The sequence below is a fragment of the Vipera ursinii genome (assembly GCF_947247035.1).
Source record: "Vipera ursinii genome assembly, chromosome: 1".
Classification (NCBI taxonomy): Eukaryota; Metazoa; Chordata; class Lepidosauria; order Squamata; family Viperidae; genus Vipera; species Vipera ursinii.
This window is the reverse complement of record NC_139512.1, coordinates 336,922,709-336,946,260: the sequence shown is the minus strand read 5'-3', so window position 1 is coordinate 336,946,260 and position 23,552 is coordinate 336,922,709. Positions and strand designations below refer to the sequence as shown.

General features: G+C 44.7%; 1 protein-coding gene across 1 annotated transcript in view; it reads left to right on the top strand.

The window, feature by feature from the left end:
- The window catches only part of STX1A (syntaxin 1A), a gene marked incomplete at its 5' end in the record, with an annotated part of 59,932 nt that overhangs the window by 10,328 nt on the left and 26,052 nt on the right, over window positions 1-23,552 (top strand). The window contains one exon of the mRNA XM_083376512.1: window positions 22,815-22,892. Coding sequence (XP_083232638.1) covers window positions 22,815-22,892 — 78 coding nt within the window. The remainder of the gene's footprint in view (window positions 1-22,814; window positions 22,893-23,552) is intronic.

Genomic DNA, 23,552 nt, shown 5'->3' with positions numbered 1-23,552 from the left:
AGGGGAATGTGTGGGAGGGCTGGTTTGCTGAAGGCAACTGCTTGAATTGTTCCTGCTTCTTAGCTCGTGTTTTATGGTTGGTGTCTTGTCTTGCTCTGTTTTATGTGAATAAATTTGGCAGGCGTAATTCCAGCCTCTTGCCGTTTGTAAAGGGGTTGTCCCTGCCTTCTCTGCAGGGCCGGTAGCAGGCTGGTACAGAACATTTTCATCCAAGGAGCTTTTTCAGTTCTTGGATGAGAAGCAAAATGTCTTGAAGGAAAAACAAAGTCCGGCTGCCTTTCAAAAAAAAAAAAGCATCTTTGGGACAACCATGACCTGGATGACTGAGCATCTCCATAGCATTAACATCTTAGGATACCGAAAAGAATTAGTGAAGGTGATCACAGAAGCACCTCAGTCATCTTTGAGAACCTTTGAGATTACAGGAAACTGGACAGCAAATGTCATCCCCATCTTCAAAAAAGGAAGGAGTCAAATTAGGGAAACTACAGAACTGTCCTAGGCAAAGTCTTTGAACAGATTGTCAAGCAGCATATTAATAATAATAATAATATTTATTTATTTATTTATTTATTTAATTTATATACCGCCCTTCTCTCAAGAGACTCAGGGCGGTTAACAGGGCAATACGTAAAAGACAAATACAAAAGTTAAAATTATTAAAACATGATTAAACAATGCCCATAGTACAAATAGTACAAATTTAAAATTAAAGTCATAATAACAAACCCACCCCATCCCATCAGGCCAGGCCCGCTTCCTTAAAGAGATGGGTTTTAAGGTCGCGCCGGAAGGACCGGATGTCGGGCGCCATCCGGAGCTCTACCGGAAGATGGTTCCATAAGTCCGGTGCACCCACAGAGAACGCTCTCCCCCTGGGGGCCACCAGTCGGCATTCTTTGACCGGCGGCACCCTGAGGAGGCCCTCTCTGTGGGAGCGTACTGGGCGGAGGGAAGTTGACGCCGGCTGCAGGTGCTCCCCAAGGTATTCTGGACCCATGCCATGGAGGGCTTTGTAGGTCATTACCAACACCTTGAACCTCACCCGGAAGACAACTGGCAACCAATGCAGTTTGTGAGCATCGGGATAGTTCTCTGACTATATAGACCAGGGGTAGGCAACTTTGGCTCTTTTATGACTCATGGACTTCAACTCCCAGAGTCATAAAAGAGCCAAGGTTGCCTACCCCTGATTATAGACTCTCAACCAGTGAAACAAGCAACCTCATGACATTCTACTTCACTAGAGAATTTCAAACAGAGGCTGCACGTCATCTACCATAAATGGTTTAATGCAGTGCTTCCCAAACCAAATGAATTAATCTAAATAGGATAAAAGTGTTTTTGTTTTTTTCAAGTACCGACACACAAACACGTTATCCATTACAACAGGGACATTTAAATTGATTTAAAGATTGCCCTCTGCACTAAAATATATTCTAAAACCTCTCAAATTGTTCCTATTAAGACAAAAATCAATGAAATTACCAATGGTAATTTGTTGACATTCAGTGGTACTGTTTTTATAATATAGGTAGTCCTTGAGTTATGAGCAGCTGTTCAGTGACCAATTTGAAGGTGCCAAAAGAAGGGACTTAAAACTTGTCCTCAAAGTTTGATGAGACTTTCTGGTAAGCAATTTTGGATAATGAAGAAAAAAGTTTGGGAAGCTTTGATCTAGTGCAGACATGCTAAACTCGCGATGTCACATGATGTCGCACGACGCATCGGGACTGTTTTGCCACCACGTGACTTCCGCATGGTGCATCTGTCCCGCAGGCTGGCAGTTTGACACCCCTGATTTAGTGGATCTGCATTGAGCAAAGATTGCCTAAATGTATGGCACATTCCAACTTTATAGTTCTGTGATATAAATTCCAAAAATCACCTATGTCTGTGATAAATTGAAATTAGATTTATATGGATTATGGGCACACTTGGAATTCTGACAACATCTTGTGCTCTCAGATTGGAGGATTTGCCCAAGTACAAAGTGGTTGGTGTGATCATCCGTAAAAAAAAGTACACAGGGCAGGAAGTTCCAGGAAGTGTTTGCAAGCACATGGTGCAAACTATATGGCTATAAGGCACAGTTGTAGGAGATGATCAGGCTGAGCCCGAGGGAGGGGTCAAACGCATCATAAGTCACGAGTTCCTGCGCACCCACAAGAAATCTAAGTCCAGCCTATCTTGAATGCCTTCTTAATTCCTGCTCATTTCCCTTGACTGTTAGTAGCTCATATTTTTGTAGAGAGCTTAAGCTTGCAATAAATCTTTATATTCACTTGAAGAATGTGCCCAAATTGAACATAATAATGATCAAACAACTTCTAAAAGAATTGATCCCTTAGAACAGAGGTCCTCAACCTATGGGCGCTAGCCAAGCTGGGAGCCTCATGCCGGTGCTAGCAACCCCATTTGTGGAGTGCACATGCTCACAGCCCCATTCACGCTCGCACGCAGCCACCTCTGTGTGCGCGCATGTGCGCATAAAGATGCCTGCCCCTCCCTTTCCCACAGGGCCAACCCAGAAAGGTTGGGGACCTCTGCCTTAGAAGAAGATGAGAGATGGAAACATGTCACTCATAGAAAAAAAAATACAAACTTAGAACAAAACCCCTGTCCAACCCAACCCACTCTGATGCAGCCCCACTGGTGCTGAGCAATTGATTTCATAGACCGTCCCTGGAAGAAAACATGTACATACCCAGAAAAGAAGCATCATGAAATGTCCCTAAAATAGTAGCAACACCAAGTGTTTCTGTGATCAATAGAAAAATACCCCAAAACTCCCTAGGGAAAAAAAGGGTGAGTGTTGGTGATGGGAGATTCAATTCTCAAGGGAACAGAATAAGCCATCTGTAGACCAAACAGTCAATCCAGAGAGGTATGTTGTCTCTCTGGAGCAAGAATCAAAGATGTGGCTGAGAACCTAATAAAAATAATAAAACCCACAGATTACTACCCCTTTCTACTACTACACATAGGGACAAATGACATAAAAATGGACCTGAAGACAAGAGTGATTACAAACAGCTAGGCATGAAGGTCAAAGAGTTAGGTGTACAGGTAGTTTTTTCATCTGTACTGCCAATGAAAGGTCAATATCCAGTAAGAGAACAAAGGATTCTAGAAGTGAACCAATGGGTTGGTGTCATCAAAAGAACTTTGGATTCCTGGAGCATAGTCTGCTCCATGATGGGCTTTTGGCAAGGGATGGGCTGCGGCTCACAAAAACTGGGAGAAATGTTTTTGGAAAATGCCTAGCTCAACTTATTAGGAGGCTTTAAAGTAAAACTGAGGGGGGAAGGTGACCAAACTTTAGGATCTCTAGGACATAATTACAAGCAAAAACCCCTAGAAAACAAATCAAATGAGGCAAGGAGGGATGGGAAGGAAAACAAATTCAAACACCAAATAGGGGACATGGGAAACATATCCAGAGTCAGACATAAAGATCTCAAATGCCTATATATAAATACACAAAGTTTGGGGAACAAACTAGAACTAGAATTATTAATACATGAAGGTAGATATGATACAATTGGAATTACTAGAATTACCTGGTGGGATGAGACTCATGAGTGGAACACACTGATAGAAGGATATAAACTGTTCAGAAAAAAACCAGACCCCATAAAAGAGGAGGTGAAGTTGCACTATGTGTAAAAGACCACTATACTGCTACATTAAAAGGTAAAGGTAAAGGTTCCCCCGCACATGCATGCTAGTCGTTTCCAACTCTAGGGGCCGGTGCTCATCTCCGTTTCAAAGCCGAAGAGCCAGCGCTTGTCCAAGGACATCTCCGTGGTCATGTGGCCAGCATGACTAGACACCAAAGGTGCACGGAATGCTGTTACCTTCCCACCGTAGTGGTCCCTATTTTTCTACTTGCATTTTTACGTGCTTTCGAACTGCTAGGTTGGCAGAAGCTGGGACGAGTAACAGGCGCTCACTCTGTTACGCGGCACTCGGGATTCGACCCGCCAAACTGCTGACCTTCTGATGGACAAGCTCAGCGTCCTAACCCACTGAGCCACCGCATCCCTACTGCTACATTATATGGGTCAATATAAAAGAAAAATAGAACGACATTGCCATAGGTGTATACTATAGGCCACCCAACCAAGCAGAAAAAATAGATGTACTTTTTGCTAACTAATTAACAAATATATGTAGGAAACACACTGCAATAGTAATGGGAGACTTCAACTACCCTGACATCAACTGGAAGACTAATTCTGCACCAAATGAGAAACTGAATAGATCCCTGACTAGCCGAAAGGTAGAAGAGGGAACTAGAGGGACAGCCATACTGGACCTAATTCTCACGAACAGAGAAGTGATAGAGGGAGTTGAAACTGCAGGAACCGTAGATGAGAGGGACCATGTCATACTGGTATTCAGTATAATGCAAACACAAGCAATAGAACATAATGATACCAGAGTCTTAGATTTTAAAAGAGCTGATTTTAACAAACTCCATGAGAACTTGGGAAAGATTCCTTGGATGAAAATCCTGAAGGGGAAAATGACTCAAGAAGCTTGGGAAACTTAAATATGAGGGTAGGGGTGGTGGGGTGGCAGTTGTTGTTAAGGAGGCCCTTTGTCCATGGGAGGCCACTGCCCCTCAGATAGGCAGATGTGAGTCCCTCCTCTTAAGGTGGGGCCCCGGTGGTCAGTTGGGCCTGTTGCTCATGTACCTCTCTTCCAGTTATGTGGCAACGGCTCTGCCGTCGACGCTTTCTCGTGGTTCGCGGTGGAATTCCCCAGATTTTTGGTGCTGGGGGGGACGTCGAGGGTGGCCCGAGAGTTCATGGCTTCCATGATGGCCATGGACCTGACCCAGCTAATTCAGGGCCCGACCCATGAGGGGGGAAACACGCCCGACCTTATTTTTATCTTCGGGCAGTGGCTTAATGATCTGGGTGGGGTTTCTCCATCTGTACAGCCCCTTTCATGGACAGATCATCATCTCCTGTGGCTAGGCCTCTGTCATACCACCTCCCACCGCTGGGAGGTGGAACTGACCAGGTGGTTCCGCCCCAGGTGCCTGATGGACCCGGAAAGGTTTCAGACGGCACTTGGTTTGATTCCTGCCTCCCTCTCCCACAGCCCAGTCGAGACCTTGGTTGACACCTGGCAACGGGCTGCTTCTGAGGCTCTCGACCACGTTGTTCCTTTGCAGCCTCTGACCCGGCGCAGGTCCCGGTTGGCCCCATGGTTCTCCATGGACCTACGGGAGATGAAGCGCCAGAGGAGGGGCCTAGAGAGCGTTTGGAGATCCAGTCGGTCCGAATCTGACCGAGCACAGTTAAGATCTTTCACTAGATCTTATCTTGTGGAAATGGAGGCGGCGAAGCATACTTACTTTGCCGCCCTCATTTCGTCTGCAGATAATCGCCCGGCCGCCCTGTTTAGGGTGACCCACTCCCTTTTAAATGAAGGGACAGGGGAAGATCCCTTGTGGGGACGGGCCGAGGAGTTTAATCAGCATCTGCTGGACAAGATTGCTCGGATTCGGACCGGTCTGGACTCCAATTGGGCAGTATCTGACGAGGGGGAAGTGACAGGTCTGGCCAATATTATCTGGGAGGAGTTTGACCCTGTGACTCCGGATGAAGTGGACAGGATCATGGGTAGATTAAGTGCCACCACGTGTTTATTGGACCCGTGTCCCTCCTGGCTGGTTTATGCGGCTCGCGAGGTTACACGAGGCTGGCTCCAGGCAGTGATCAATGCTTCTTTGAGTGAGAGGTGCTTCCCTGCCGCCTTGAAGGAGGCGGTGGTGAGGCCCCTCCTCAAGAAACCTGCTTTGGACCCAGCTATTTTAAATAATTTTCGTCCTGTCTCCAACCTTCGCTTTATTGCGAAGGTTGTTGAGAGCGTGGTGGCACGGCAGCTCCCGTTGGTCCTGGAGGAAACTGAGTATCTGGATCCGTACCAATTGGGTTTCAGGCCCGGGTACAGCATGGAGACAGCATTGGTCGCGCTGGTGGATGATCTCTGGCGGGCTCGGGATAGGGATTATTCCTCTATTGTGGTCCTATTAGATCTCTCAGCGGCTTTTGATACCATCGACCATGGTATCTTGCTGCGACGTCTCTGGGGGTTGGGAGTGGGAGGCACTGTTTTATGGTGGTTCTCCTCCTACCTGTCAGGCCGTTCGCAGACGGTGTTGGCAGGAGGTCAGAGGTCAACTCCGAAGCCCCTTGATTGTGGGGTGCCTCAGGGATTGGTCCTGTCTCCCCTCCTGTTCAACATCTACATGAAGCCACTGGGTGAGATCATCCGTGGTTTCGGGGTGAGGTATCATCAATATGCTGATGATACCCAGCTTTTCATCTCCACTCTGAACCAACCCAGTGATGCCCTCGACATGATGTCCCGTTGCCTGGAAGCGGTACGAATCTGGATGGTGAAGAACAGGCTCCAACTCAACCCGGCCAAGACCGAGTGGCTTTACGTATCAGCATCTGGTGCAATCCAAGATTTACCGTCTTTGGTTATGGGGGGAGAGGTGTTGCCTCCCGTTGATAGGGCGTGCAACTTAGGCTTCGTCCTGGATGCACAACTCAATTTAGAAGACCATATAGGGGTTGTGGCCAGGAGGGCATTTGCCCAGGTTCGCCTGGTGCACCAGTTGCGCCCCTATCTGGACCGTGATGCCTTACATACGGTCACTCATGCGCTCGTGACCTCTCGCCTAGACTACTGTAACGCTCTCTACATGGGACTTCCCTTGAAGACTACTCGGAGGCTCCAACTGGTACAGAATGCGGCCGCGAGAGTTGTCTTGGGAGTTTCCCGGTACTCCCATGTTACACCTTTGCTCCGTGAGCTGCATTGGTTACCAGTTGTCTTCCGGGTAAGGTTCAAGGTTTTGGTTATGATCTTTAAGTCCCTACATGGCATGGGTCCGGGATACCTCGAGGACCACCTGCTGCCGGCGTCGACTCCCCTCCGCCCTGTGCGCGCCCACAGAGAGGGCCTCCTCAGGGTGCCTCCTGTCAAGGAATGTCGACTGGTGGCCCCCAGGGGGAGGGCCTTCTCTGTGGGTGCTCCGGCGTTATGGAACCTACTGCCGGTTGAGCTCCGGATGGCATCAGACCTCCGATCCTTCCGTCGCGGGTTGAAGACCCATTTATTTGAACTAGCGGGTCTGGCCTGATGGGGGTACATGGGTTTTTTATAGGCTTGTTTTATTATTCTTGTTTTAATTTGGGCATTGATTTAATTGTCTTTTAATGTTTGTATTGTTATTTATATTTATGCCCTGTGAACCGCCCTGAGTCCCTTTGGGAGAAGGGCGGTATAAAAATCTCAATAAATTAAATTAATTAATAATACAAAAAAAGTTTCTTTCCACATATAAATAACAAGAAAAAAATCAAGGAAAGAGTCAACTAAATAGAGAAGACAGCAACAAAGTAACAGGCAGCAGAGAGGAAGCAGAGCTGCTCAACTCATTCTCTGCATTGGTCTTCATGCAAAAAGAAATTACCAAAACCATAACTGAAAAAGACAGACTAGAAATAAAAGTTAAAATAAACAAAAAATGTTAGAGAACACCTGTCTGATCTTGCTGAACCTAAATCACCAGGACCTGATGGATTACATCCCAGAGTTCTGAAGGAGCTGGCAGATGTCATCGCAGAACCTCTGTACCATATCTTTCAAAAATCCTGGAGCGCTAGGGAACTACCAGAGGATTGGAAAAGATCTTATGTGGTTCCCATCTTCAAAAAAAAGGGGGGGGGGAAACAGACCCAGGAAACTACTACAGACCAATCAGCCTGACCTCAATACCTGGAAAGATACTGGAAAAGATAATCAAAAAACAGATCTACAAACATCTAAAAACAAACAAAGATATAACTAGAAGCCACCACAGGTTTGTTCAAAACAGTTCATGCCAAGACAATCTTATTTCATTCTTTGACCAAGTAACTAAATTAGTAGACCAGTGAAATGCTGCGGACATAGTATACTTAGACTTCAGCAAGGCATTCAACAAAGTAGACCATAAACTAATTCTTGGAAAGCTAAAAAAGTGGGATAGACAGCATGACCACCAGATGGATTTGTAATTGGCTGACAAACCGTACTCAGTGGGTAGTCCTTAATGATACTGCAATGTACTGTATGCAAGCTGTTATAAGTTTTTTTTTTTTAGAATAATTTCATTTATTCGTATACAGATATTCCTTGACTTGCAACCACAATAGGGACCGGCATTGTTATAAGTTTTGACAGGTTCAGGAGGTAGAGAACGCTGGACAGCGACGGTGGAGTCTGGCCGGCGGGAAGCACGAGTTCGACGCTATTGGCTGTTGAGACTGGCTCGAGCTGAAGTTTGATTTAAGTGATTAACAGACACACAGTTGATGCAGTATAAATAGTGCAAATATAGCCGTTTATTCAGTTCAGTTCTGTTACAGTTACTAGCAATAAAGTACGGTGTTACAGCACACAGCATCTGATTAATTCTTCGAACCTGCAACATAATAACTGGCGACGAGGATGGGATGCTGTTTCGATCGGCTGGAGACACTTTCAGTGATCAGCTAAAGCGTTGCTGCATCGCGGAGGCGCACAGGAACAGCATTCCCCAGGTCAGACGTTGCTGCCATGGCACAGGTTGGTCAAATACCTGTCTTTGATACTTCCCATCCGGATCTATGGGAAGCGCACGTAGGACAAGTAGAGTTCTACTGCAAAGTGAACAATATTACAGAGGACAGGATGAATGTGGCCACCCTCCTCTGTACCAGCGGACCAGACATTTATAACCTGGCGGTGGGGTTATGTGCCCTGACGGCCTTTGGAGCGGTTGCCTATGGTGACCTTCTGGAGAAGCTGAACATGCATTTCAGTCCTCATGTGTTGTTTGTGGCATGGAGGTACAAGTTTAAGAAGAGAGACCAGCTACCAGGAGAATCGGCAGCCAATTTTATTGCTAGCCTACAGCAGGCGACTCAACTATACCGTTTTGAAAACTTGGAAGATCGTTTGAGGGACAGAATTATATTCGGTATCAGAAACAGGAAACTGCGGCAGAAGTTTTTCGCAAAGCCCGATCTAACCCTGCAAGAAGTCCAAGAGGAAGTCCTAGCCAGGGACATGGCAGATGCTCCAGAACACAATCGAGCATACGTTGCCAGTTTGAGCGGGGCTGTTAACAGGGCATTTGCATACGGGGAAAGCGGTGACTCGAGTGACGAGGTGGAGGTGGACGTGATCCAACAGAAACCAGGCTTGGCACAGGCTTGTCACAATTCGCAGAAGAGTCAATGACCAACGACCTCATCAAACAACCAAGAAAGAAAAGGTTCCGGTTACAGCAGCCCCATGTCGAAACAGGTGTACCGGATGCGGGGGCAACCACCCCAGAATCACCTGCAAGTTCTGGATGGCCAAGTGCAGAGCGTGTGGCAAAACTGGCCACATCGCATCCGTCTGCCGGAGCAGGGCTCGTGACAGCCTGAATGACATGGAGTCGGAGGACTACATGATCAAAGATACCTGGGGCCAGTACCAGGAAACATCAATCAGCCATTCAAACAGCTGGCGGGCCAAGGATAAAAACGGGGTCCGCCGGTCACTGACTCCAAAAATTAAGCTGATTGTTTCTTTAAATGGGATGCCTTGCAGCATGGAGCTTGACTCTGGCTCAGCGGTCTCAGTGATTTCATATGAGACATTTAAGACAGTGTGCAGCCAGAGCAAGCAGAAGAGCACTTTGAGACCGTCCAGCATACTGCTGACTGATTTCCAAAAATCCCCAATAAAAGTAAAGGGGGAGGCCACTTTGGAGGTGCGGTACAAAGAGTTCCTGGGGTATTTGGATGTCCTAGTGGTCAAGGGACAAAGGAGTAGCCTTGTGGGTTTGGAGTGGTTCAAAAGCCTCGGAATTGTCATCACTGGCATTAATAGAGTCCAATCCCACAGCATCAAAGCAGTATGCGAGGCATTTGCTGATGTCTTCGATGAATCGCTAGGCAAATACATGGGGCCCCCCATCACATTTAAGCTAAACCCCAACGTAATGCCAATCAGAATTAAACCGCGACGGGTACCTTTCGCTCTGAAACAAAAAATAGAAAGAGAGCTCGATAAATTAGTGGCACAGGGAGTGCTTACACAGGTTGACAGTGCCAAGTGGGAGACTCCTATAGTCACCCCACTCAAGGCAAATGGCGAAGTGCGCATCTGCGCAGATTACAAATGTTCCATCAATAAAGCATTGGACCAACACGCTTACCCGGTGCCCACGGTAAGCAGCATATTCGCATCTCTTCAGGACAGGGCCATTTTTGCCAAATTGGACTTGGCACAGGCATACCAACAACTGCCACCCATCTTCGAACGGCATGGCTGAACGTATGGTGTGCACGATGAAGGATGCTCTGCGGCGCATCATACACGGAGATTGGAAAAGCAGGTTAGCACAATTTTTGTTGCACCAACACTCAAACCCTTCAACAGCTACTGGAAAGAGCCCAGCGGAACTACGCTGGGGAAAAAGACTCATTACAAAATTAGACAGACTACATCCAGACAGAGTAGCAGCAGACTCAGAGTATCCAGTGAATCACAGCCAATTCACCAATGGAGATTTGGTATGGACCAGAAATTATGCTTCAGGTCACCCTTGGGTGCCAGGGGAGGTTGTTGAACAAACTGGTCCATTGTCTTACGTTATAAGGGTGGAGGGGAATAGACAACGCAGAAGGCACGTTGATCAGATAAGGAAGAGAGTCATTGAAAATAGTTCTGGAATTGGCACACATGTGGACAGTCCATCAACACACACTGACAGCGACTACCTAACAGATACTGAGGATTTGTGGACTGTAGGTCCTAACTTAAATACTGACACAGTGACACCTCCCAGAGGACCAGAGCAAAACAGACAGTTTGTTCTCCGCATACTGGACAGGGGAGAAACTTTGAGAAGATCTAATCGTTCACACAAGTCACCGGTGTATCTCGCGGATTTTGTGCGTGAATAAGCAGAAGAACGCATGTATATATTGTTATTGGATTATGAGTATTGTTTAGTCTTAAAGGGGGAAGGGGTGCAATGTATGCAAGCTGTTATAAGTTTTGACAGGTTCAGGAGTTAGAGAACGCTGGACAGCGACGGTGGAGTCTGGCCGGCGGGAAGCAGAGTTCGACGCTATTGGCTGTTGAGACTGGCTCGAGCTGAAGTTTGATTTAAGTGGTTAACAGACACACAGTTGATGCAGTATAAATAGTGCAAATATAGCCGTTTATTCAGTTCAGTTCTGTTACAGTTACTAGCAATAAAGTACAGTGTTACAGCACACAAGTCTGACTAATTCTTCAAACCTGCAACATAATAGATACTACATCTACATGGAGGGAAATAAGCAGTGAGGTACCACAAGGTTCTGTCCTAGGCCCAGTTCTCTTCAACATCTTCATAAATGACCTAAATGAGGTAATAAAAGGGGAACTTATCAAATTTGCAGATGATATTGAGCTGGCAGGAATACCCAAACCCTAGATGATAGGCTCAAGATACAGATGGATCTTGACAGACTTGAACACTGGGCCTTATCTAACAAAATGAAATTCTATGTAGAGAAAAGTAAAGTCTTACAGTTAGGCAAGAAAAAACAAAGGTAGATTTATAAATTGGGTGAAACCAGGCTTAACAGCACTAACTGTGAAAGGGATCTTGGAGTCTTAGTGGACAGTCAATTAAATATGAGCCAACAGTGTGCAACGGCAGCCAAAAAAGCCAATGCAATCCTAAATTGCATTAACAGAGGGATTCAATCAAGGTCAGGTGAGGTACTAATACCACTCTATAAAGCCTTAGTAAGACTTCCTCTAGAATACTACAACCAATTTTAGTCTCCACACTATAAAAAAGATGGTGAGACTCTAGAAAAAGTGTAGAGAAGAGCAACAAAGATGATTAGGGGACTGGAGGCTAAAATATATGAAGAACGGTTACAGGAACTGGGCATGGCTAATCTAGTGAGGAGAAGAAACAGGGAAGACATGATGGCAGTGTTCCAATATTTGAGGGGCTGTCACAGAGAGGAGGGGATCAACCTATTTTCCAAAGCACCTGAAGGCCAGACAAGGAATAATGGATGGAAAGTGATCAAGGAGAGGTTCAACCTAGAAATAAGGAGAAACTTTCTGACAGTGAGAACAATCAACCAATGGAACAGGTTACCTTCAGCTATTGTGGGAGCTTCATCACTGGAAGCTTTCAAGAAGAGACTGGACTGCCATCTGTCAGAAATGGTGTAGGGTCTCCTGCTTGGGCAGGGAGTTGGACTATGACCTACAAGGACCCTTCCAACTCTGTTATTCTAAATCAGAATCTCCTGATTTCTCTGGTGCTTGACAATAGTATATCCACAGAATTCCACCTCCTACAACAGGGGTCTTCAAACTCGGCCCTTTTATGACTTGTGGACTTCAACTCCCAGAATTCCTCAGCCAGCATGCCTGGCTGAGGAATTCTGGGAGTTGAAGTCCACAAGTCATGAAAGGGCCGAGTTTGAAGACCCCTGTCCTACAATGTCCACATAAAAATTCAAGAAACCCACTGTTTCCCACAAATGATGGATTTTTGCCTGACATATGTTGATATTATTAAGTTTTCCATTTATAAACTTCTAACGTCATAATTAAGACAGTAGAGTAGATTTATGGATTCTCAGTATACAGATGTACAGTAAGTTCAAAGAGCTGTCTTCGCTCCTTCCAATGCGATCTGAAAACGCATTTGTTTGAACAAGCCGGCTTGGCCTGATGGGGGGTGGGTTGGGTTTTTTAATTGTTCTTAATATTTGTATACATTGTTTTTTACCCTGGGCATTATGTTTAATTCCTTTTAACTTTTGTATTTTTTGTATTTTATACATTTGCCCTGTTCACTGCCCTGAGTCCTTTGGGAGAAGGGCGGTATATAAATAAAATTAATAATAATAATAATAATAATAATAATAATAATAATAATAATAATAATAATAATAATCCAGAAGAGGACATGGTTAACACTACAGATGGTCAGTTGGGCTTAGCCAACTACCTTGTCTATGTCTTTAAGCTTTTATAGAACTTGTTAAGGTAGTTCCTTGGGCAACTTGATTGATTTCACTGCATTAACCATAGTACAGTATACAAATCTTGGCAGATACAAGCAATTATTCTGTCATATTAACCCGACAAATACATCACAGTGTGCTATCAAGAGCTGCTTTATATCCCACCAGCCAGACTGGATTAAGCTTTAAATCATTTGGGGAAATCTCTGCTTGATAGCAAGGAAGAAAAAAGTTTATATAGTAAATATGATTGCATACCATCATGTTAAATGTGAGGAATGAAATGTCTGCAAGAAAATAAGCAAGCTCAGAGAACATCAAGGACACCACCACCACTCCCCAACTGGTGGGATTTAAATATGTAAACAACCGGTTCTCTGTGTGAATGCCACTTCCACAAGTCCATTCTAGACCTGGGCAACAAAAAATTAGCTACCAGTTCTGCAAACTGGCTGAATCCCACCACTGCCCCCCCACATACCATTATAATCAAGGAATGACTCTTAATGGAAACTGTTAATACCTCTGTGTTACAGACTGTTTGGCTGAGCCAGAGAGGCTTTTAAAGGAAATAGATGGCTGTGTTTTTATAGGTAGTCCTCAACTTACAACAGTTCATTTAGTGACCATTTCAAGCTACAGTGGTACTGAAAAAAGTGACTTAAAGATCATTTCTCATACTTATGACGGTTGCAGCCTTCCCATGGTCATGTGATCAAAATTCAGAGACTTGGCAACTGACTCATATTTATGATGGTTGCAGTGTCCCGGAGTCATGTGATCCCCTTTGGCGACCTCCTGACAAGCAGAGTCAGTGGGGAATCCAGATTCACTTAACAACTGTGTTACTAACTTAACAACTGCAGTGATTCACAAGTGTGGCAAAAAGGTGGTAAAATGGGGTAAAATTCACTTAACTGTCTCACTTAGCAACAGAAATTTTGGATTCAATTGTGGTTGTAAGTTGAAGACTACCTGTATTTATGGGTTTCTAGCATCCTGAAAAAAAGGGACGCAGTGGGTCAGTGGGTTAGGATGCTGAGCTTGTCGATCAGATGGTCGGCAGTTTGGCGGGTCAAATCCCGAGTGCCACGTAACAGAGTGAGCGCCTGTTACTCATCCCAGCTTCTGCCAACCTAGCAGTTCGAAAGCACATAAAAATGCAAGTAGAAAAATAGGGACCACTACGGTGGGAAGGTAACAGCGTTCCATGCGCCTTTGGCGTCTAGTCATGCCAGCCACATGACCATGGAGACGTCCTCGGACAAGCGCTGGCTCTTCGGCTTTGAAACGGAGATGAGCACCGGCCCCTAGAGTTGGAAACGACTAGCACGCATGTGCGGGGGAACCTTTACCTTTACCTTTAGCATCCTGAATCTTCAGCAAATGATATGTCTAAAGCCCGTTATCTTTTTTCAGGTTAGCCATCCTCCTTATAAGTTTATCCAGTCCTTAATAGAAGCTGGGCATTATTTCTGAATAGTGATTTTGAAGGAGAGGTTGCCTGCAGTACAGGCAAGGAGGAGTATTGAATGCTAATTATTTCCATTCCAAGTCGAAGATCAGCAAACTGGAAGGAAATATCTGTAAGATGAGGAGCCTATATTGCCAGACTAATAGGATGCTAGTTCAGAAACAAGACTTTTTTTAAAAAAAAAAGTGTTCAGATGGCAAGAATGAGTGATTGGTGAGCATTATAATAGTGTATAATAATAACAAACTGCCACTATTTGCATAGTGACAGAGTTCAAAGTGCTTTGCTTTAATTGTCTTGCTGCAATCTGCACACCAATCTGGTGAGGCTATAAATATTATTCTCATTCTCTACTGTATGTGACAACCCAAAAAAAAAAAAAGAGTATTCTTGATCCTGGTGTCCTGGCAATGGGATTCCTTCCTTGTTCAATTAAAGTTGGCGCTGAGCCTTTTAAACTTTCTGGCACTGATAGTGAAAACTCTGGCGTTTGGTCAGACTGCTACTGCTATGTATTTTTGGACTGGTCTGCAGTGTTTTCAATTGAGAGGTTTTTTTTAAATCAACTTTTTTTTAGCATAGTGTTAGAGGCTTTCAAACAGTTTCAAGCACATTTCTACCTGTTTGTTTTAATTAAATTGTGCCCACTTAAGGGATTGCTCTTAATGATGGGAAAGTTAGGTAGACATTTCATAATTTTACTTATTTGTTCTTCCTTTAAGTCAGTGTTGACTATTGGTGACCATGTAGACTAGTCTCTGCAGTTTTGGGGAGCAGCATTTTCAGAAGGGGTTTTCCATTGCTGTTTTCCTAGGGCTGAGAGAAAATGATTGCTCTGAAGTCATCCAACTAGTTGTGTGTCTTAAGGCAGGACTAGAATTCATGATCTCCTGACTGCTAAATTGTACCGTAACCACCACACCCAAATGGCATGCATGAATGCATCAATGGCGTGAATGAATGAATGAATGAAATAATTACTTACTTGACTGCAATAACAATAGCACTTAGACTTATATACCACTTTATAGTAATTTAATTTAATTTAATTTAATTTAATTTAATTTAATTTAATTTAATTATGGGACTTATATGCCGCCCTATCTCCCGAAGGACTCAGGGCGGCTAACAATAAAACAATAAAAACAATGAATACAAATATTAAAAGAAATTAAATTTTACAAAGCCCCACTAAAACCAGTAAAAATTAAAAACATGATTAAAACCCCCAACGTCAGTCCAGGTCGGCCAGTTGGAAAAGGTATGTCTTTAGGTCCCGACGAAAGGATTGGAGATCTGGGGCCATCCGAAGTTCTCGGGGGAGCTGATTCCAAAGGGCAAGCGCCCCGACAGAGAAGGCCCTCCCCCTGGGGGGTCACCAGCCGACATTGTCTGGCCGACGGCACCCTGAGTAGACCCTCTCTGTGTGAGTGGAGTTTACAGAGTCAGCATATTGCCCCCAACAATCTGGGTCCTCATTTTTCTGACCTCGGAGGGATAGAAGGCTGAGTCAACCTTGAGCCAGCCAGAACTGAACTCCGGGCAGTCAGCAATGAATTAGTCTGCAATGCTGCATTCTAACCACTGCGCCACCACTGCTCTGCAAATTGGGGTTTCAGGGCAAGAGAGTTTGGGCAAGGTTATCCAGACAGTTTGCAACAGAAACAAGACTTGGAATTGAGGAAATATTGCAATTTCTGTGCTTGAGCAGCTTCCCATCTTGTCTATAGAACAGGAAAGACTCATCGTTGCAGCCCTGAGTAGCTTCATGGAAAAATAGGATGAAACTATAAAACAGTGTAAGGAAAATACCTTCCTGATCAAATTGGTATTTTAATCCAGTACACAGCAGTTATTTCTGGTAGACATCAAACCTTAGCGCATGTTATCTAGTTTGGGTAATGAAATGTGTGCAAGTAAGCAACCAAGCTTAGAGAGCACCAAGAACCCCTCATTTCAACCCTGAAATATTCTCCTCTATTGGTAGACATTAACCTTCCTGTATGGACTATGCATTTGACCTGACATATATTAATTCAAACAGGAAAGCAGATTGGCAGTCATCCTGATAACACAGATTAGCTTTGTTTTCTACTTTGAGGTAGGAGGTAGTTTGTATAGCAAGCATTTCTGATGCACATCCTGCTTACCAATGGGGCAATTTATTTTTGAGACAGACAGTGATATGGTCATTATCATGTTGCAACAGCAGCTCTTGAATACCTTCAAAACCATCAACAGCCTGATTTCAGCAGACTCCTGTACGCCGAGATGCTAGCAAGGCCTTTGGGTTCTTTGCAGCTTGCTACAGAGGATAATTGGAAGAGCCACTGGACTAAATAAGCACGATCTTCTTCCAGCCTGTACTCGCTGGTTTTTGGTTATCAATTAGTCAGGTGCCAGTGTAGTGTTTTGGAGTGAAAGAGAAGCAGCCCTGTTAAATGCGAATCTTGCCCAAATAATTACTGTCTTATTGTCAAAACTCCATCTTCAGGGTGAATTTGAATTTAATGTTAGAGGAATGGTTCCTTTCTTATGCTTTTTTACTAAGTCTGCAGCTCCTATTGAGTCTTTCTGCCTTGCTCCAGTTTCAAAATGAGCATTAATAAGAACTTGTGGCTGCTAAGAATAAGCTTGTGATTGCCTGAAGCAAAACGATTAAAAGGGGCTTTAGTGCCAATATACGCATATTTTAACAGGGAATCAAAATGAAATGACATGACACCTAGCTGGTACCTCTTGGCAACAAGGCTTTCCTATCCTTTGTTTCCTGGGTGGCTGATGGGAGGGACCTGGCAGCTGCTGCTTGCAATAAAGACCAGGGGGCTGAAACAATGGTGGGTAAAAATGGCACAATGGAGGAGGTGGAACTGAGGGGGTGGGAGTGGGGAGGAGAAGAGCTGAGCACAGGTGCATTTCCAACTCTGGTGGTGAAAGAGGGTTGGTTGATGCACAGACAAAAGCCCACAAACCTCTCTAATATACCTAATGCCAGGCCAGATTGCTTAGCTGTTGCTCCTTTTTGTGTCTGGAAGCTCTCCAAAATCTAGTTGGCACTGTGTCAGATTTGTTTATTTAAAAATACGTACCGTACCTTTCATTGTAGAAGCCTTCAAGCACAGAAAGCCCGTAAGTTTGGGTTGTTGAGCAAATGGAGGGGCCAACCAAATCATTTGGAGTAGGGGATGCTCCTCAATCATAAAGAGGAAAGATTAAGGAACTTGGTGCACCATGAAGGGCTTGATGGAGAAGACCAAATGTGGCACTTGCAGAAAACACAATTAATAGAGAAAGAAAGAGACACTGGTTCCAAGCTTCCTGAAAGCACCATAGACATTTCTTTGGATAATTTATTTGGTGGGAGAGCAGATAGCTTATGTGGGAAAGTCCATCCTCGATTATGTGCCCAACTTTTTCCTGCTTTGCTTAAACTTTCAAATGCTTGAGAAGATTCTCCTGGACTCTAAAGTCATCATTGTATCTTCTTTTTGAACATTTCTTTTGTGCTCATCAGACCCTACCTAGGTCAGTGTTTCCTCATCAATTTTAAGATGTGTGGACTTCAACTCCCAGTATGCCTCAGCAAGCATGTTGGCAGAGAATTCTGGGAGTTAAAGTCCGTGCAGCTTAAAGTTGATGAGGTTGAGAAACTCTGACCTTTCAAGCCTTCAAACACAAAAAGCTGAGTGGGACTTGATAGTCTGGAGGAATGCAAGGATAGAAAAAAAAAATACCCACCCTAATACAAATGACAGAATTTTTGTTATAGAATTGGTGGTAGAAATCAGCTGGCATCTGTGGAATCAACCCCAGTTTACTATGGTCACTGACCAATGGTTGGGTTCCTATCCTTAATAAAGAACTGGAGCAACAGTGTAAAATGCAAATTAAATAACCCTTAATAAGGGTACAAATCATTACTTTGACTGCAGATCATTCTTCTTAAATAGCAACACTGCTCAGTAATCAGCTGGACAGTGTGTTCTTCCCCTCGCCAAACTCTAGTCTTGTTTTTACTGATGCTTCAGCCCAAGCTGCTAAGTAGGGACCCTGGAGCATTGTTCCTGAGCAAAGAAGGGCACCCTTTGCTCCCAGCTGCACCCACTCCTTCTGAGGGAGAAGTTGCCATGACGACTGTCAGCTGTGATTTGGGGCCACCAGAATGGGATGTGGCCCCGACCTGGAATGCTCCCTCTTCAAGAAGCAAGAGAGGGAGGGCTGCAGAGGAGGACGACTCTAGAGTTTGAAGCAATGCGCCCACGCATGGTTTGCCATTTCCCTGCAAGGAATGCGATTGCTTGAGATGTAAGTGCAAACTCCCCAGCTGAGTTGTCGAGCTGCCACACAGGGCTGTAGGAGCCTCAAGCACATGGCAGCACCTTCTCACCAGGAAGAGAGACAACCTACATTGCGCCCTTCCTGATTGCACTGTGCATCCTCGAAGAAACCTTTGTTTAGAATCATGCTTCCCGAATCTCACATTTTGAGGAGGGACTGATTTAGTGCTGGGCAAACTGCTATTTTCGACTATTACCCATTTTAAACAGAGGAGGAGACATATGTCTGGAAATCAAAGCATTTCTCTGCCAAGATTGTTTCCATTCTCCAGTCCTCAGATTCAGTCTTACAACATTCTATACTTCTTTCCCTTCAAACAGCCACTGTGAACAGAGGTTTGCATTGTTCATATCCCAAGAGGGCAATGGTCCATATGGCACCAGAGTAAAGTTTCCTATGTTGCCTCCAAAGCATCTCTACCTCTTTCTGGATCCAAATACAGATTACGAGGACTCACCGGTGCTGACAGTTGCTCCCTCCAGTTGGCCGATTAGGAAGTATCAAAAAAGGCTCCCTGTTGACTTCCTCACCCCCAGTCTATCGCTGCCTTTCCTTTTACCTTTTACTTGTTCTCTGTGAGGCAAAAAATAAAAAGTTGTCAGCTGACCGGCTGACCCTGCAGCCCACTTGTGAGGACACTGAAGCTTTAAGGCAGCTGGTCAGATGTAGGGTGGCAAGATGCTAAGAAATGAGTGATGGAGATTGGCAAGAGATCCTAAACCTGAGAAACCAGCTTGCCCCCGAATCCCAAGGAGCTCCAGCAACACAAAACACAAGTTTTGCCATTTGACTTTTGGGACAGTTGAACCAGAAAACGTGTGCTTGACTATTCAGCAAGGATGTTAAATGTGGGCAGAGGTAATTACTATGGGAACAGCAGTACAGATAGGCCTTGTCCCGTAGCTGCATTATATTTTCCCTAGTTGGTATTGAAATCTGATGTAAACATTGAAGTGAAGACGGACTTTAAAAAAGCTACTTACAACCTGTCCTCAAAGTTAAAACTACTGCCCCTCTCCTGGTCACCTGGTCACATTTCAAACATTGGAAACCAGCTTGCAATTTATGTTCACATTTAGGTTTACATTCAGTTGCAGTGTCCCATGGTTGCATGACCCCAATTTGCAATGTTTTTACTGGTTTCCAGTGTAAGAAAAATGATCATAAAATCAAGTCCAGTCAGTTGATTTACGACTGCAGTGGCTTACAAATGAAATACCGGACTCCATTATGGTCACAAGTCAACGACTATCTATACTTTGCATTAAAGAATTAATGGACACATGACTGACATCAGGACTCAAGTAAAAAATAATATCAGAACATTTCAGTCTCCCAAGATTGCCCATTGCAGAACTTAGAGTGGCATTTTGGAACAAAGAAAGATTACAGCAACTTCACAGTGAATTGGACTACTGATGAATTCACATATATCAGAAAGTTTCAAAATATTCCAGACAGTTTCAACAAACAATACTTTTTTTTAACGAGTTACAAATGTTAATTGATAAGCCAGTTATAATCTGTTTCACCTGTAACTTGCATCCACACAACTACCCTGTTTTATTTTCCCCTCCTTTCCCTCTCGGCTTCATCCCAGTTTAATCCTACAACAGTTTAGGCATTCCGAGTTTGTGGTGAAGAAAGGGGCGGCTAAAAAAAGCTTATGCCCTTTGATGAAATGCATTGGTGGGAAAAGGTGCCGGCAGACCCTTTATGATTTTTGGTTCTTCAAAAGAAGAATTATGTACGGAATTGTGTAGGGGGAAAATGCGTTCAGTGTTTCTGTGAAAGGCACCAAATTTGGGTGTGCATGTGTGAATGTGGGATTCAAATTCTGAGAGGACAAAGGTACTCCAGATCTAATATGGTATGAAATCCTTTCTGTGACTGTCACTTGCTCCTTAAAGGTGTTTCCTGGCAACACAGGATCAGAGTTGCTTGAACTAGATGGAGCTTGGACAGACTTGTGGCTACTGTGATGGTGGAAGTGTATTGTATTACTTCCTGCCCCTGGCTCAATTGGGCTTGTTACAATTTTGATCAAAGTTAAGGAAACGGTGGCTCAGTGGGTTAGGATGCTGAGCTTGTCGATCAGAAGGTTGGCAGTTTGGCAGGTCGAATCCCGAGTGCCGCGTAACAGAGTGAGCGCCTGTTACTCGTCCCAGCTTCTGCCAACCTAGCAGTTCGAAAGCACGTAAAAATGCAAGTAGAAAAATAGGGACAACTATGGTGGGAAGGTAACAGCATTCCGTGCACCTTTGGTGTCCAGTCATGCTGGCCACATGACCACGGAGTCGTCCTCGGACAAACGCTGGCTCTTCGGCTTTGAAACGGAGATGAGCACCGGCCCCTAGAGTCGGAAACGACTAGCACGCACGTGCAGGGGCACCTTTACCTTTACCACTAATATCTTTTTCTTGCGATGTTTCTGCCCTTCTCTTTATGGTTTTTGCCTTGGGGGAGAGGCACAGATATAGAAAGTACATAGTGGGGTAGGCACTGAGGAGATGGATATACCCCCATATAGAGCAGAATGTACTTTTGCTTTTAGTTCAGGGCTTTTCACCCTTTTCACCCATTGTACCACTTATAGCAGGGGTGTCAAACTCAATTTCATTGAGGGCCGCATGAGCATTGTGGTTGCCCTCAGGGGGATGGGTGGGTGTGGCCAGGGTGGGCGTGTCCTACTGGGTAGGCGTGGCTAGAGTGCGTATGGCCTACTGGGTGGGCATGGCCAGCTCTACATCGTTCGCATCAAGGGTGCCTATGGGGGCCTGGGCAGGAGTGGGACAGATCTGAGGGTCTCTGGCAGAAGGAGGGTCTCTGGGCCAGGGCCAAGGCAGTGGGGGCCATTCCCTCACTGTTTCCAGGATGGCTTCGCGGGCCACATGAAACCACCTCGCGGGCCGGATCTGGCCCCTGGGCCTTGTGTTTGACATGTCTGACTTATAGGATATGGCAACATCCGAGTACTACCAATCGCCTAGCAAGGTGTCAAAAACGTGATGACCAAAAAAAAAAGGAAAAAAGTGATGAAGTACAGGTAGTCCTTGACTTACAACAGTTCGCTTAGTGACTGTTCAAAGTTACAATGGCACTGGAAAAAGTGCCCCCCAAGCCACAGCCGAGCAAGAAACCTGTCTGCCTGCCCGGCAGCGCTCTTCCTCCTGTCTGAGGGTTTCATTGTTGTGAACATGTCTGTTGAGGATTGGCAGTGGGGGTGGGGTGGGGTGTGTTTGGTTTTTATCCCCCCCCCTGCTGGGTGGTTGCAGCAGGTTTTGGTCACTTCACATGACCCTGGGACACTGTGACCATCATAAATCTGAATCAGTTGCCAAGCATCTGAATATAAATCACAAGATCCTAGGGATGCAGCAATATTCCAGCTGATCGGCGCTTCTTCTGGGCTCAGAAGCGCCAGGATCAGCACCCAGCTAGATCATGGCACTTCCGCTGATCCCTGACAGCCCTGAAGAAGCGCTGATCCTGGCACTTCCACTGACGCTTGACAGCCCTGCTGCTCCAGCCATCTCCCGCTCAGGCTTGTGCGATGCTGCCACCAGTTCAGCTCATTCCCCTCCCCCGCTACCTCTTTTCTAGGATGGTTCTGTACCACCTGCCGGGTGCCAATGTACCACAGGTGGTACCCATACCACTGGTTGAAAAGCCCTGTTTTAGCTCACCCTGGAGAAAGGAGGATTTATTGGCACTAGAAGAACTCAGAAATGAATGAGTTGGAAGAATAGGAATCAAAGTATTAGCTGTCTTTGTCCTTGGGAAATCAAAGGTACTATCCAACTGATGTTTTCTCTGGCCTTATGATGCAGAATTTAGGTCTTTGCATTCTTTGAGGCATGCCTTTGAGATTGCAGATATTGAAATTATGTTTCTTGCCATTGCAGGCCAAGGACAGTGATGATGACGACGAGGTTGCTGTTGGTGTGGATCGGGATCGTTTTATGGATGAGTTTTTTGAGCAGGTGAGAAATCCTTGTTTCCTATTTATTATTTAATATATGGCATATCATACATGGACATGATATATATATATATATATATATATATATATATATATATATATATATATATATATATATATATATATATATATATATATATATATATGTTTTCGTAGATTCTCGCGGGTGTCTGTATGTGTAGATCTAGAGTCTCAGGTTTCTTCCCGCGTTCCTTTCATTTTCAGAAAGTTGTATGTGTATGTATGTAAATTTTAAATTGCTAACAAAGAATTAAGGGAGACTGATATGCATTTCAAACTTATTAGTTTTCATCAGTCAAAGCGAGAGAGATCCTGTGGCTTAGAGGTGAAAACAACTGCCTAATGTTTAATCAGCCCAGGTTTGAATCTCAGAAGGGTATGGCTGACTGATGAAAACTAATAAGTTTGAAATGCATATCAGTCTCCCTTAATTCTTTGTTAGCAATTTAAAATTTACACAAATATGAGCTGTCACCGGTGTGACTATTGCCTGTCGATGGCCTTCAGGACAGGCTGACACAGGAAATAAGTGTGTTCTGATTGGGTGGGATTCAAAAAGCAAATCCGAACCCACAATGATAACGAGGCACAACCACAAAACAGAAACCTAACCACAGCTGCAACATCAGCCACTTTAAAC